This window comes from Gossypium raimondii, chromosome 11 (genome assembly GCF_025698545.1).
Source record: "Gossypium raimondii isolate GPD5lz chromosome 11, ASM2569854v1, whole genome shotgun sequence".
Lineage (NCBI taxonomy): Eukaryota > Viridiplantae > Streptophyta > Magnoliopsida > Malvales > Malvaceae > Gossypium > Gossypium raimondii.
Window position 1 is genome coordinate 46,318,400 of NC_068575.1, and position 13,291 is coordinate 46,331,690.

Here is a 13,291-nt window from a genome sequence, read left to right on the forward strand (position 1 = left end):
AAAAACTTGTCTATAGTTTAGTGACTAATGGTGCAGTTTATCCAATACTTGTAAACAATTCCACAACGTGATTTGGTTTCCCCAAAAACACGTGGTAAAACTGTGTTGTCTGTCTACAACTAAGACTGTAGGACCCGCTTTGGTTTTTTATATATATACGTGTACGACATGTTTTCCATTGTTGGAAAACAAATTTCGTATTAAAATTTTAAATTAAAGTTGAAAAGTCAAAGTAAGGTAAGAAAATGATGATGTGTGGATGCCAGCCAGCTTTGATGATAAGTGATTGATTTCCATTGCATAGACTTTTCTTGCCTTTCCGATACTTTCCTTTCCTTGGTCGTTAAATGCTGAATAAATTAAACGCGTCAAATCCATTACTACTTACCCATTCCAATTTTTCTATTAAGAAATTTAAAATACCCACTATCATTTGATTTAATCACTACATTTCCCTATGTATAAAAATGGAAATTAGATTGATAGATTAAAATAAATTTGCTATAAAAAAATTTCAAAATTGGGAATAAAATACGCAAATTGATTTTTATCTTTTAAGAAAAATATTTGATTTTTTTATTAGGTTTCATTTTTATATTTGATTTTTAAATTTTCAATCCAGTTGTTATGACATTGCTATATATTATTATTATGAATTATAATTTTCAACTTTAAAAAATTTTAAAAAAAATCTTCACGTCTCTGATACATTTGCCCTCCTATATAATCTCCTTTTCACTGCCCTTGCCTTCTTTCTTCTTCCTCGTGGCACCCACCCGATCTTTCGAAGGATTTCTTCAGGTAATCTGCAAATCGAATTATATATATGCATATACACACTCACACATAAATATGCATATATATATATATATATATATATATGGTTTCTTGTTGCTTTTTTCTCTCTATTTTTATTCAGTTAAAAACAAATCTGTTTTTAGTCAAAGTTCAAAGCGTTTCTATAGCAGATCTGAAGGGTTTTTCGCTGTAAAATTGAACTTCCCTTCTGGGATTTTCATTCTTAGTTCTTATCTCCTAATTAATCCCTAATTTTCGGTTTTTTAAAAAGTCAACTCTCTCGTTAATTATATAAATCCTGGGTTTAATTTGAATCGATCCCAAATAAATTTTTTCCACGGTAAGGCTCTAGATCTGGGTTTATTTATGAACAACAAAAAAAAGATCTGTGTTTATTATTATTTAAAAACTGTGTCTTCTTTATTTTACGATTTTAATTGAATTTTTATGTTGGATCTGCGGTTTGACTTTTTCTTTTATAGGGTTTTTTTTAAATCGGCGTTCATTTCGAAAATTTTTATTTTCCGGGGAAGATGAATCGTTGCAGTTTTCAAGAAAACGCCTCCGTTTCGTCTTGTGATCATCAAAGGGGCGGCCCAGTTGTTTGTCCTAAGCCTCGGCGAATTGGGGTTCTCGCCAATAACCCTAACAGGTCCTTGAGATTGCATTTGAGGTATAATTTTCTTTCTTTTTCTATGTCTTCAATTAGGATCTTATTTTATATTTTTTTAGGGTTGATCTAATTTGTTTATAGGGATTGTGATTTAATTACGTTTTGTGTTTTTAATTTCAGTCATCAAGCCGAGGTCAGTGATTTAAGAGCCGGTGCTGAGCTTTTAGATATCATCCTCAAGAAGGTATTGTTGAATCCCAGCTCTAACTTTTCGCACTTCCATTTGAGACTTGTGTTTGAATCATATTCGAGTACACTAAAAGGATATGCTCCTTCAAAGTTCCAAGCTCTTCAAAATACATGAAATATCTAAACATGAGTCTATATGATCTTCAAAGACCTTTTAAATACGTGAAAATCTTAGAAAAATATGAATATAACTCTGTTTGTCGCTAATCTGTGGCTTTCGCGTGACGACGTTATGATCCTTTAAACATAAAATTTCTGGACAAATCAAACTTACGGAGTTTCAAAATTTTTTGTTTTGAGTTTAAGCACACATGGTTTTAATATTTTTGTTTTCAGGGTGAACTCGTTTTAACATGTTTATGGTTTGTTTGTAGCAGGAGGATTTCGGAATAGAACAATCTGCGACACAAGTAGCATCGTCACCTCCATTTTTTTGTGGGTCACCTCCTAGTAGGGTTTCGAATCCGCTTGTGCAAGATGCTCAATTCCGTGATGAAAGACTTGCAGCCTTTTCAACATTCCAAATCCCAACTCCATCGTCTCCATCATCATCATCATCACGCAAAGGAGGGTGTGTTAGGATGAAGTTTGGCCTTAAACCAGCCACCGTTAGAGTAGAAGGATTTGATTGCCTTAACAGAGATCGCCGAAATTCCAGCATCCCTGCTACGGCCTAAAACTTTAAACTACAAGTGTACATACAGGAAAATCTAAGTGCCACCATTTCCGAAAACAAGGCGAGGTAAATTTGGAGAAAAAATAGAGATAATTTCAGTTTAGTAGTGTTTATATGACGTGTTTTTGATTGCTAGTAGCCATTGTAAGTAGTTTGATTGAAGAGAAGATAAGGTGGAGAGGCAGAACAAACTTTGTGTTGTGAAGAAAGGTTTGAATTATGCTCTTTTTGTAATATATATGTAAGATGTGGGTTACTATTGGTAGGGTATTGATTGATATTTGTTCTTGGGAGATAAGCAGCATGGGAAATTCTGTATAGATTGAATTTTGCTCAGTTACATTACTCTGTAAATGGTTATGAATATGAGTATGTTATTTATGTTTATATAATTGTGCCTTGTAATTTTTGTATAATTTGTGTACTTATACCGTAATTCATGTGGGGATTGTTTTCGGGGCTTTGTTGCCTTGTCTCTGCAATGTTATTTTTGTACTAGTCTGCCGCCTGTATGCATGGGTCACCATACGGATTGGGATATTTATGAATAAGATACTATTGGAATTTGAATATTTTAATAAAAATTTGTGGTGGATTTGAAGTGAAGGTGGATGTCATTATCTGAATGCTACTAGTGATGCATTTGGTATAAAAATAAATCTATCATTCATATTCGACGATGATTGAATATTTATCTGATTTACCGAATTTAAATATTAGAGGATTTTTTTATTGAAATTTAAGTCGATTGGCATTAACAACAACAACAATGGGAGCGACAGTGAGATTTGAGTACGTTTTAGGTGCAATGGCAAATATGTTTAAACATATATATTTTTTAGTTTACAAGTTATGTGGAGATTTAGGTAGCTATAAGAATTGTATAAGAAAAGCTGATTGAGTTTTAGTTTGATTGGTACGAGTGTTGTTGTCAATGCAGGAAGATGTGTGTTCGAGCATGTCGAAAAGTATTATCTTCTATTTATGGGTTGGAAGCGGTGTGGATAGTTTTAGGCGAGATTATATATAAAGAAAAAGGAAAAAAAATGGTATATAACAATATTATAGAAATTGTAGATATTTGATTTTTTGGTAGAGAAAAACTTAAAAGATGATAATCGGGTGCAGTCACATATTTACATCTGTATCCAACATTAAATTGGGAGTAGGAATGTGTGTTTGAATTTGGATAGGGATGTAATTATTAAGAAAGCCGTAAATTTTATTAATTTAAATGGGGCTTAAATCCCGTACAAGACGGACAGAGAAAGACCAAAAACCTATACAACTGATAGTTTACCTAATGCAAACTTTACTATCTTAAGGTATGAGTCATTCTTCTTGTTCATTTGTAATATCAAAACACTCCTTCACACTTAACCAAATCACATGATAGGTTTAGCTAAGGATGGTGATAATTTTCAAAGCTCATTAAAGGCAAAAATATTTCATACCCGAATATCTTAACCTATCAAAGTTATAATATATGTTGTAATATCGTTGATAATAGTAGTAGAAATAATCACAAAGCAATAAAAATAAATAAACAAAGAAAAATCATGGGTAAATGAAAAAATATTCCTAATAATATATTACATTATTTGTATTATATTTAACCAACATTGGACTATTTATACCTTGTGTTAGAATACTAGCTTCCCTTGCTCGTTAATAGATTAGATTCTTCTATTAATACATATGTATTAAATAAAATTTTTCCTTTCATAATTTTTGAATTTTTATTATATTTTTAAACTAGCATACATGTTAATAAGAAAATTTTTAATCGAAATTTCATTTCTTTTATAAAATGTATAAGCAAACTGAAATAAATGTCTTATATAGACAAAATCAAGAAAGTCACAGACTCGGCTACAAAGAATAAAGAAAACAGTCGAGGATCTCAGTCTCTTACTAGATTAAGGGCCAGTTCTTCATTGCTTAAAAAAAACACTTCGACTCAAAAGCACTTTTGAAGGAAAAAGTGAAGAATAAGTCGCTTTTATTGAATTTTTAGCTTTTCATAAGTGATTTTCAAAAGCACTTCTGAAAAGAAGCTGAAAAGGAGAAGTTAAAAATTTTAGCTTTTCCTCTCCTAAAAGCACTTTTGGTGCTTAATTACTTTTTCACTCCTCCAATAACGTGGTATTTTTATTTTTTTTCTTGGTGCTTAATTATAATTGTGTTAAAATCATTAATTAAAAATAAAAAAATATTTTTAAAATAATAATTACAAATATTTAATGGTTATATTTAAATATTTAAAATATAGTTTATATATTCTAATTAAATTTTATAAATAATTAATATTTATTGCTTAAAAATATTTAAAATTTATATTTCATATATTAAAATATTAACAACAAGTTATAATAAATTTTTTATATTCTTAGTAAAATATAATAATATTAACTAATTTAAATATTATTTAAATGTATATTTGTTACTTGATAATAATATGTTTAAAATGGACATTTTATTTCTCAAAAGCACTTTTTGACAGCAATGCTAAACACTCAAATTTTAAACAAAACTTTTCAAAAGTATTTCTCAAAAACATTTTTTCACATCACTTTAAGTATTTTTTCAAAATTAATGAAGAACTAGCCCCAAGTCTTGAAAGGCAGAAAACTTAAGAAAAGAGTTTTCATTGCTCGAATAAGATTTCCTTGCCTAAATTGGGAATAAAGAAGAAATCTCAATATGTTAACACGTCCTATTCAATTAATGGTACTCTCAGCCATCAATCATATGATGCGATGAGTCTCTATACAGTTTCTTGCTCCTGTGGTAGAAAATACATCTTTGATCTAATACAACAAATGCTATAAGGCTTTGTTTGTTTTAATATAAAAGTTTTTACAGAAAATAATTTCAGCCTTTTTCAATGTTTGTTTTATATAAAATAAAATGGTCAACATAAAAAGATTTTCTAGTCAACATAAAATTATTTCTTTATTCTTGTGAAATGTCTTACTAAATTTTTTTTCATAAGACATTTTACAAGATGATAAGGCTCTATTCACTGTAACACCCCCATACCCGACCCAAATATCGGGTCAACGCACCGGGATATTACGTTCTCTACTAAATTCTTCACTTATTAAAAAAATCTTATAAACTTTCTAAACTTTTCAATTTAGTCCCTTTTTGTCATAAAAGTTCAATATTCACTAATTAATTATATTAAATTAATTTTTTTCTTGTTACATTTTAATCACATAATTTATCTCAATATCTTGTTTCACATATCAATTTTTTTATGTATTTCACTTCTATTATTTCATCCACATATTTTTCAAGTTTAACAATTTAGTCCTTGTTATCATAAAATTCCACATTTTTCCACAATTTCACTTTTACAATATTTTATGCATATTTCATCCTCTCATAACACATTCATTAAACTTTTACCATAATTTCCTTATTCACACATTAAATTGTTTCATACTTAAACTTTTGTACAATTTTCAATTCAGTCCCTATTGCCATGCAATTTATTTTCACTATATAAACACTTTAATCAAATAATTCATTATAATATTTCATTTCACATGACAAATTTTCATGCATATCACTTCTCTTGTTTCAATTATAAATTTCACAAAGTTTATAATGTAATCATTAACATAATGAAGATTCATTATTTATTATAATTTCACCTTAACATCACTTTGTAATCAATTAACTACTTATCGTAATCTCAAATGTATGTTTGTTTCATTGAAAATAATTTTTATGAAATATTTTCAGGAAATTTATCAAATAACAAAAATATTTTACCTAGATTCATCTAAAACCGAAAATATTAGCTTTTCCAAAATATAAATTATTTTCCAGAAATTATTTTCTGAAAATCATTTTCAGTGAAACAAACGAGCCTAAAACTCTAAACAAAATCATAAAAAAATCTAATTTCGCCTTTAGGAAAAGTTTTTCTTTTAACGATTTAGTTTAAGAAAATCCTAAATGAAAATAAAAGAGTAAATATTTTATTTTTATAAATATGCCGCATGTATTTTATTAAGTGTTGGAAAATTAACATATCTGTCCATTAATCAATATATAACAGGATACTGCTACATCAGTCAGTAGTTTTAATACATTCAATTAAACTTTAGGGACTTAACATGATACTAACTTTTTTTTGGGCCACCATGGAATAGACCAAGTCACGAACACCTCTACCTGAGACACATATCAGCTAATAATGTTCACACTCGGACAAAATCATGGCCTACTGATGATTTGCATTTTCAGGCCAATTCTGATAGGACTTCAGGCTTTTTTCTTTTTCCCACTTAAATTTGTTTAAATATTTACTTCATAAATTATGACATGTAAATAAAAATAGCAATGATTAGGTGTGAACGATTTATCGAAGTGAATTAAATTGAGTGAAAAATTTTAAATTGATGAGTCTTATTTTATAATCCTAAGTCAATTTATTATTTTTTGAATCAAGTTGAGTGAAATGAAATTCAAATAGAGTGAAATTGTTCAATTAAATTTAAAAAATTAAACATGACAAATTAAAATTTTGATATAATATAACTATTTTCATGTTAGAGTACATAAACTTAAGACCATATATATTTGAAAGCTATTTCAAAGCAAAATAAGAGAAAAAACTAAGATACTTGAGTATCATAAACTTGAATTGATAATTAATTAAGGCTTCAAAATTACTATTTTGAAAAATTCCTTTATATATTCTTTAATCTTTATTTTTATTTATAATTTTATGAATTTTGGTATTTTTATAAATATTTTGCATTATTTAAAAATTTTGTTCGAGATGCCAATTTTTCATTTCGAAATTGACAGGATCAAAAGAGTATTTATACCAATAAATTATTCAAGTTATTCGAATTTTAAAATTCACCTGAACTTGAACTCAAAAAACTTAATTACTTATTTGAATTGATTTGAAAAAATCGAATAACTCAATTGGATTAACTGGAAATTAAAAAAAAAGGTTTTTTCGAGTTGAATCGAGATTTCTTACCCCTACTAGTGATTGAGAAGAGGACAAAATATGTCATTTTTTTACATTTTTTTTGAAGTTTTTCCTAAACATGATGGGTCGGATGCAAAGCTCTTATTGATGCTAGCTGGGTAACTTAAGCGAAATCAATATTAATTGTTAAAGAATATAGTGTATAGTTGTAAATATATGTTATAGGTTGTTTTTTTTTCTTTTTATGTTAAGATGTAACTTGTATAAATGTCTATTTTAGGGTTGAATGAAAAGTAAGTTTTTTCACCCAAATAAGTTTCTCTTTTTTAGTCTTCTAAACCTTAGAATTTCGCTTACATAGTACTATATATTTTGTTTTCATTTTGTTTGGTGTTTCACTTGAATCACGAAGGAATTAGGAATTTTTTCTGTGGGTCAATTTTAAAAGGATTTTTAGTTTACATCGCTAGCATAAGAAGGAGTGCCACCATGCCAATAGTCAATATGCACTTTCCGGTAGCCTAAAACATTACATTTTAGGCTCACACGCTACCCAAATAGCAACACCCTTTATCCATGTGCTGATGCGTGGGGGCATGTAAGAGGTCTTCTCCTTACTAGATTTTGACGCCAACGTCAACTTGTGGTTCTGACTAAAGCCTAGTTGTTGGGTTGTCGATTGGAGGTGGTATCGAAGGTGTTTTAAGGTTTTTTTCACTGTTTGTCACTATTTCAACTACTATTTAAGTCTATTTTGAGGTTGGAAGTTTGATTAGAAAGCTTAACAATTAGTTTTTTTTAGGTTTTTTGAGTTGTTTACAATGGTTGATATAAAAACTATTGTGAGTGAGATGGTTTAAGGTGATGTCTAAGAACACATAGCATAAGTTGAACCGGTCTAACTCTTTGGACTAGATCAAAACCATTAGGATTTATTTAAGGATTATTGATAAATATGACCACTTAGTTCACGGTTCACCTACTAACATGTTAGGCTCAAAGATGGTGCACAACTGTTCTTGCAAATGCAAAACTTTATTGATAGTGATGTAGTTGCTTTTATTAATCACTATGAATTTGTTAAAGAATTAATGAACTATTTGGAATTTTTGTATTTTGGGAAGGGAAATATTTCGTGGATGTATGAAGTGTGCCAAACCTTTTACCGACCAGACAATTAAGACATGTCACTTACAACATACTTTATGAATTTCAAAAGAGTATACAAAGAGCTCAATGTTTTGCTACTGTTTAGCTCGGATGTGAAGGTTCAACAAACTCAAAGAGAGTAGATGACAATTATGAGTTTTTCTTTATTAGATATCGAGTCGTGTTAATTTGCTAAGCATCATTGTCTTCTTTTAATACTTGGAGCTAGTAAACAAGTGGAGTCTCCATTTGAGCTTATTCATCCTGGTGTTTGGGGTCTATGCCCTATTATATCTAAGTTTGCGTTTTGATATTTTGTTACATTTATATACGACAATTCATGTATTACTTGATTATGTTTAATGAAAAAATATTTTAAGTTATTCTCTATTTTTTGTGCTGAAATAAAGACTCAAGTTAATGTTTCCATTCTTATATTATGCAGTGATAATGCAAAAGAATATTTCTTTGATGTTTTTAAATTTTACATGACTCAAAGTGGTATACTCCATCAATCTTCATGTGTATACATCCTCAAAATGCAACAACTGAAAGAAAAATTGAACATCTGCATAAAATACCTAGAGATTTTTTTATTCAAATGAATGTTCAAAAATGTTTTTGGGATGATGATGTTTCAATGGATTATTTTTTAATCAATCGCATGTTATCTTCTATTTTAAATGGTGATATACCTTAAAATATACTATTTCCTTCAAAATCTTTATTTTTTTATGATCCTAAGATATTTTGTAGCACTTGTTTTGTTTGTAATGTTCATCCATAAGTGGAAAAATTAAATCCAAAGTATCTTAAGTGTGTATTCCTTGATATTATACTAGTGCACAAGGTCAACCGCCCAACCATTTGTTATTTAGCTTTATTCGAAATGACAAGTGCCTCAAAATTCATGTCCTTTTCACATCACTTATCAGAGGATCATGTGCCAAGTGATTCAAATACAATCCTTGACCTTCCTATTGCATTTCAAAAAGGTAAACATTAGTGCAGTTATCCTATCTCATCTTTTGTTTCTTATGCTCATTTAGCTCCATTGTCTAGTCTCTTAATTGCATCTTTAGGTTCCGTTTCCATTCCTAAAACTGTAAGTGAAACCTTGTTCCACCCAAGCTGGCATGATGTAATGATGAGGAAATGACAGCCTCATAGTAATTGTACTTGGGATTTGGTGACTTTATCGACTGGAAAAAGGCAATTGGATGTAAGTGGGTATTTTCATTCGAACTCATTCTTGATGGGTTGATAGAACATCTTGAAGCTCTTCTGGTTGCTAAGGGTTATGCTCAAACCTATGGTGTCAACTACTCTAATACTTTCTCTTTGGTAGCTAAACTTGCTTATGTTTATTTTTTCATTTTTATGGTGGCTATGCATGAATGGACCTTGCATAAATTGGATATAAATAATGCATTATTACATGGTGATCTTTAGGGGGAAGTTTACATGGAGCAAACACCAGGGTTTGTTACTTAGGAGGAGAATGGAAAAGTCAGTTGACAATGTAGATCTTTGTATGGCTTGAAGCAAAATCCTCACGCTAGGTTTGTGATATTTAGTGAGGCAGTTCAAGCATTTGGATTGAAGAAAGGTAATTATGACCACTCGATATTCTACAAATAGTCAAAGGAGGGTATAATTCTGCTAATAGTTTATGTTGACAATATTGTCATTACTAGGAGTGATGAGCCTAACATATTGGCCTTGAAATCTTTTTTTCGTACTCAATTTCAAAAAATATAATACTTAGGAAAGTTGAAGTATTTCTTCGGTATTGAAGTCACAAGAAGTAAGAAAGGTGTTTTCCTATCTCAAAGGAAATATACTATTGACTTATTGACAAAGATAGGAAGATTAAGGTGTAAGCCATGTAGAACACTTATGGAGCCTGATATACAAATTATAAAGGAAGATAGTGACTTATTTGAATATCATGAGAAGTATATAGACGATTAGGTTGAAAATTGAATTACCTTAAAGTGACTCGACTTGATATTGTATAGTATTGTAAGTCAATTCATATCCTCACCAATGGTGAAACGTTGGCCAGCTTTGGAGCATATTATTGGCTGTCTAAAAGGGGCTCCTAGACATGGACTTTTATATAGAATTGTGGGAATAATAATATTGAATGTTTTTCAGGTGCAGATTGGACGAGACATAAGATGGATATTGTGTTTTTGTGGGAGGAAATCTAATTTCTTGAAAAAGCAAGAAATATAATGTAGTATCCCTATCTAGTGTAGATTCAAAATACAAAACCAAGATACAATTTGTATGTGAAGTTGTATGGTTGCATCAACTACTTAGTGAATTTAGCTTCAAGACGTCATTGCAGTCAGGTTATGGCGTGATATCCAAGCTACTATTCACTTAGCTTCTAATAATGTATTTCATGAAAGAACTAAGTGCATTGAATTTGATTTTTGTTTTTCCATAAAAAGATCCAACAAGCGCTTATCTCTACAAGTTATGTTAAAACTGGAGAGCAACTAGGGGATATCTTTACAAAACCTTTAAATGGAGCTTGATTTAATTATATTTGTAACAAGATGGGCATGATTGTATTTATGCTCTAGCTGGAAGAGTGTTGAAGAATATAGTGTTTAGTTGTAAATATAAGTTATAGTTTGTTTTTATTTTCTTTCATTTTACTTTAAGATGTAACTTGTATAAATATATATTTTAACATTGAATGAAAAGTGTGGGTTTTCCCACCCAAACAAGTTTTTTTTTCTGTAGTTTTTTGAACCTTAGAATTTTGGTTACATTAATGATTATCCCTAAATATTTCATTAAGACTACTTTCATTTTTATTTGTGCATGCAATGAAATTGGAAAGATTGTTAGATCTTTTGTGTGAAATCCGCTAGTTCTAAACAAAAGCTTGCATTTGTAAGATGAGATTAATATTGTCAACCTTTGGAGAATGAAGGATTGGGTATGCGGGAAAGGAATGCGTAGAATAGATTGTTCTTGATGAAATCGAGCTTTAGTAATATCTCTAAGACATGTTTTTTATGTTCATGTTTTGAGATCTAAATACAAAGTCATAGGTGTGGCAGCCCAATTTTGACCTTACTCGGACATAGTGGCTTCGGGACCACTAATCCAAGTTAGAAGAATATTTTAATATTATTTTTAGTGTCTATTGCTTGTTTGGTTATATGTGTGAAAATTTCGTGTGAAAATTTAATCGTTTGAAGGTTCAATTTGATAAAAATGATTTAATCGCGTAAAATAAAAATTTAGAGGTTAAATTTTAAAAGCACTTATTTATAGTTGTCTTTTTAAGTGGGAGGTCTAAAGATGTAATTAGACCAAAATATAGTTAGTGGGTGACATATGACAACATTGCCCTTTATATATATATTTTATATATTTATTATAATAAGGTTAATTAAGTAATTTAGTAATTATAATGTATATATGTTAAAATAAACTAAGAAAAGATGATTTTTATCATCTTTGAAAGCCGAATGTGTAGGGGAACTCATCCATGGTTTCTTTTTGAATGTTCGACACTTCTAAAGATAAATTAAGGTATGGTTTGATTTCGATTTTTGATAATTTTTACGTTTTTGAGATCGTTGCTTTATGTACTACAAGACCCATGCTTGAATTTTTGAAATTGTTGATTATTTTGTGTGTTGCCATTGATGATAGCTGGTGATTTTTTATGTTTGAAGATGAATAATGAAATATATGTGAAAGATTAACGTGTTTTGTCTTTAAATTTTTGGTGAATTTGAGTAATTAGGGCTAAATTGTGAAAATAAATTTTTGAGGGACTAAAATGCAAAATAAATAAAATGCATGGACTTGTATGAATACAAGGAAGATTCGACCTAACTATGTTGTTGTGAGATTTTGTGTATTTTGTGTTTTATGCAATAGAGACTAAATTGCAAAAAGTGAAAAATATTAGGGGAAAATGGTAATTTGCCCATTTATGTAATTGTAGACTCAATTTAATGAATTAATGAATAAAAAGGCTAAATTTTAATATGTTTAAATCAAGAAACAAAGAAAACAGATTTAGATCAGGGAAAAACGAAAGTAATCGAGTAGTCGATCGTGCTCGTCGATAACCAAGGTAAGTCTAATAGCAATTAAATATCATTGTATTAGTATATATATGTTCTATAAGTAAAAGTATAATAGTTTGAATTGTGTAAAAGTGTTAGCCGAATGTACATGTATATATATAAATATGTTTTGAATTTTTAAATTGAAGTAAAATGTATGAATTGTATAATTATATATATATAACCGAATATATGTGTTGTGTTTTGTAAGTTGGAAGAAATTTTAGGAATCTCATATGTGTTATTCAAGGTATGTATTGAATTGATATGCTGAAATTAATTGTATAAAATATATATATGCTAGCCAAGATTTGATTTGAGGTTTATAATTTGAAGCTAAAAGTATAAAAATATATATATATATATATATATAATGACTGAATGCATATATTGAGTTTGACGAGTTGAATTTAATGGTGTGAACTATTGTTAGGTTATTCGAATGTATGTTGGTAATGTATATTGGAATATAATTGATTTTTAGGCTTAATGCATAGTAGGCTTGATGCCAGTGAACTATTTTTAGGCTTAATGCCTAGCAAGCTTGATGTCGGTGAATTATCTTTAGACTTTATGTCTAGCAGGCTTGATGCCGGTGAATTATTTCAGACTTATTGTCTAGCAGGCTTCATGCCGGTGTACTTCAGTAAGCTTTAGATTTAACAGGCTTCCTGTTGGTGTGTCATTTAAAGATACGTTCTTAGAAATTTTAATGTGAATACAATGTCAAAAAGGGATTG

General features: G+C 29.4%; 1 protein-coding gene across 3 annotated transcripts; it reads left to right on the top strand.

Annotated features, from left to right (window-relative positions):
* The first annotated feature begins 637 nt into the window (after positions 1-637).
* Positions 638-2,728, top strand: LOC105803583 (uncharacterized). 3 transcript variants are annotated; one of them, XM_012635834.2, is made up of 4 exons: positions 638-801; positions 1,281-1,471; positions 1,592-1,655; positions 2,035-2,728. In XM_012635834.2, the coding sequence occupies exons 2-4, from the start codon at positions 1,332-1,334 to the stop codon at positions 2,335-2,337; spliced, it is 507 nt and encodes a 168-aa protein (XP_012491288.1). In that variant the 5' UTR covers positions 638-801; positions 1,281-1,331; the 3' UTR covers positions 2,338-2,728. The 3 variants fall into 3 exon arrangements, with proteins under 3 accessions (XP_012491288.1, XP_012491291.1, XP_012491290.1); XM_012635837.2 differs by having other exon boundaries at positions 639-801; positions 2,038-2,728; XM_012635836.2 differs by lacking the exon at positions 638-801 and adding an exon at positions 912-1,138.
* The last annotated feature ends 10,563 nt before the right edge of the window (positions 2,729-13,291 follow it).

Bases quoted from the DNA above. Each gene is read 5' to 3' on its own strand.
- LOC105803583 (XM_012635834.2), top strand. From the start codon at position 1,332: ATGAATCGTTGCAGTTTTCAAGAAAACGCCTCCGTTTCGTCTTGTGAT. The intron at 1,472-1,591 runs GTATAATTTTCT...TTTTAATTTCAG, and splicing joins TCCTTGAGATTGCATTTGAG to TCATCAAGCCGAGGTCAGTG. The intron at 1,656-2,034 runs GTATTGTTGAAT...GTTTGTTTGTAG, and splicing joins TAGATATCATCCTCAAGAAG to CAGGAGGATTTCGGAATAGA.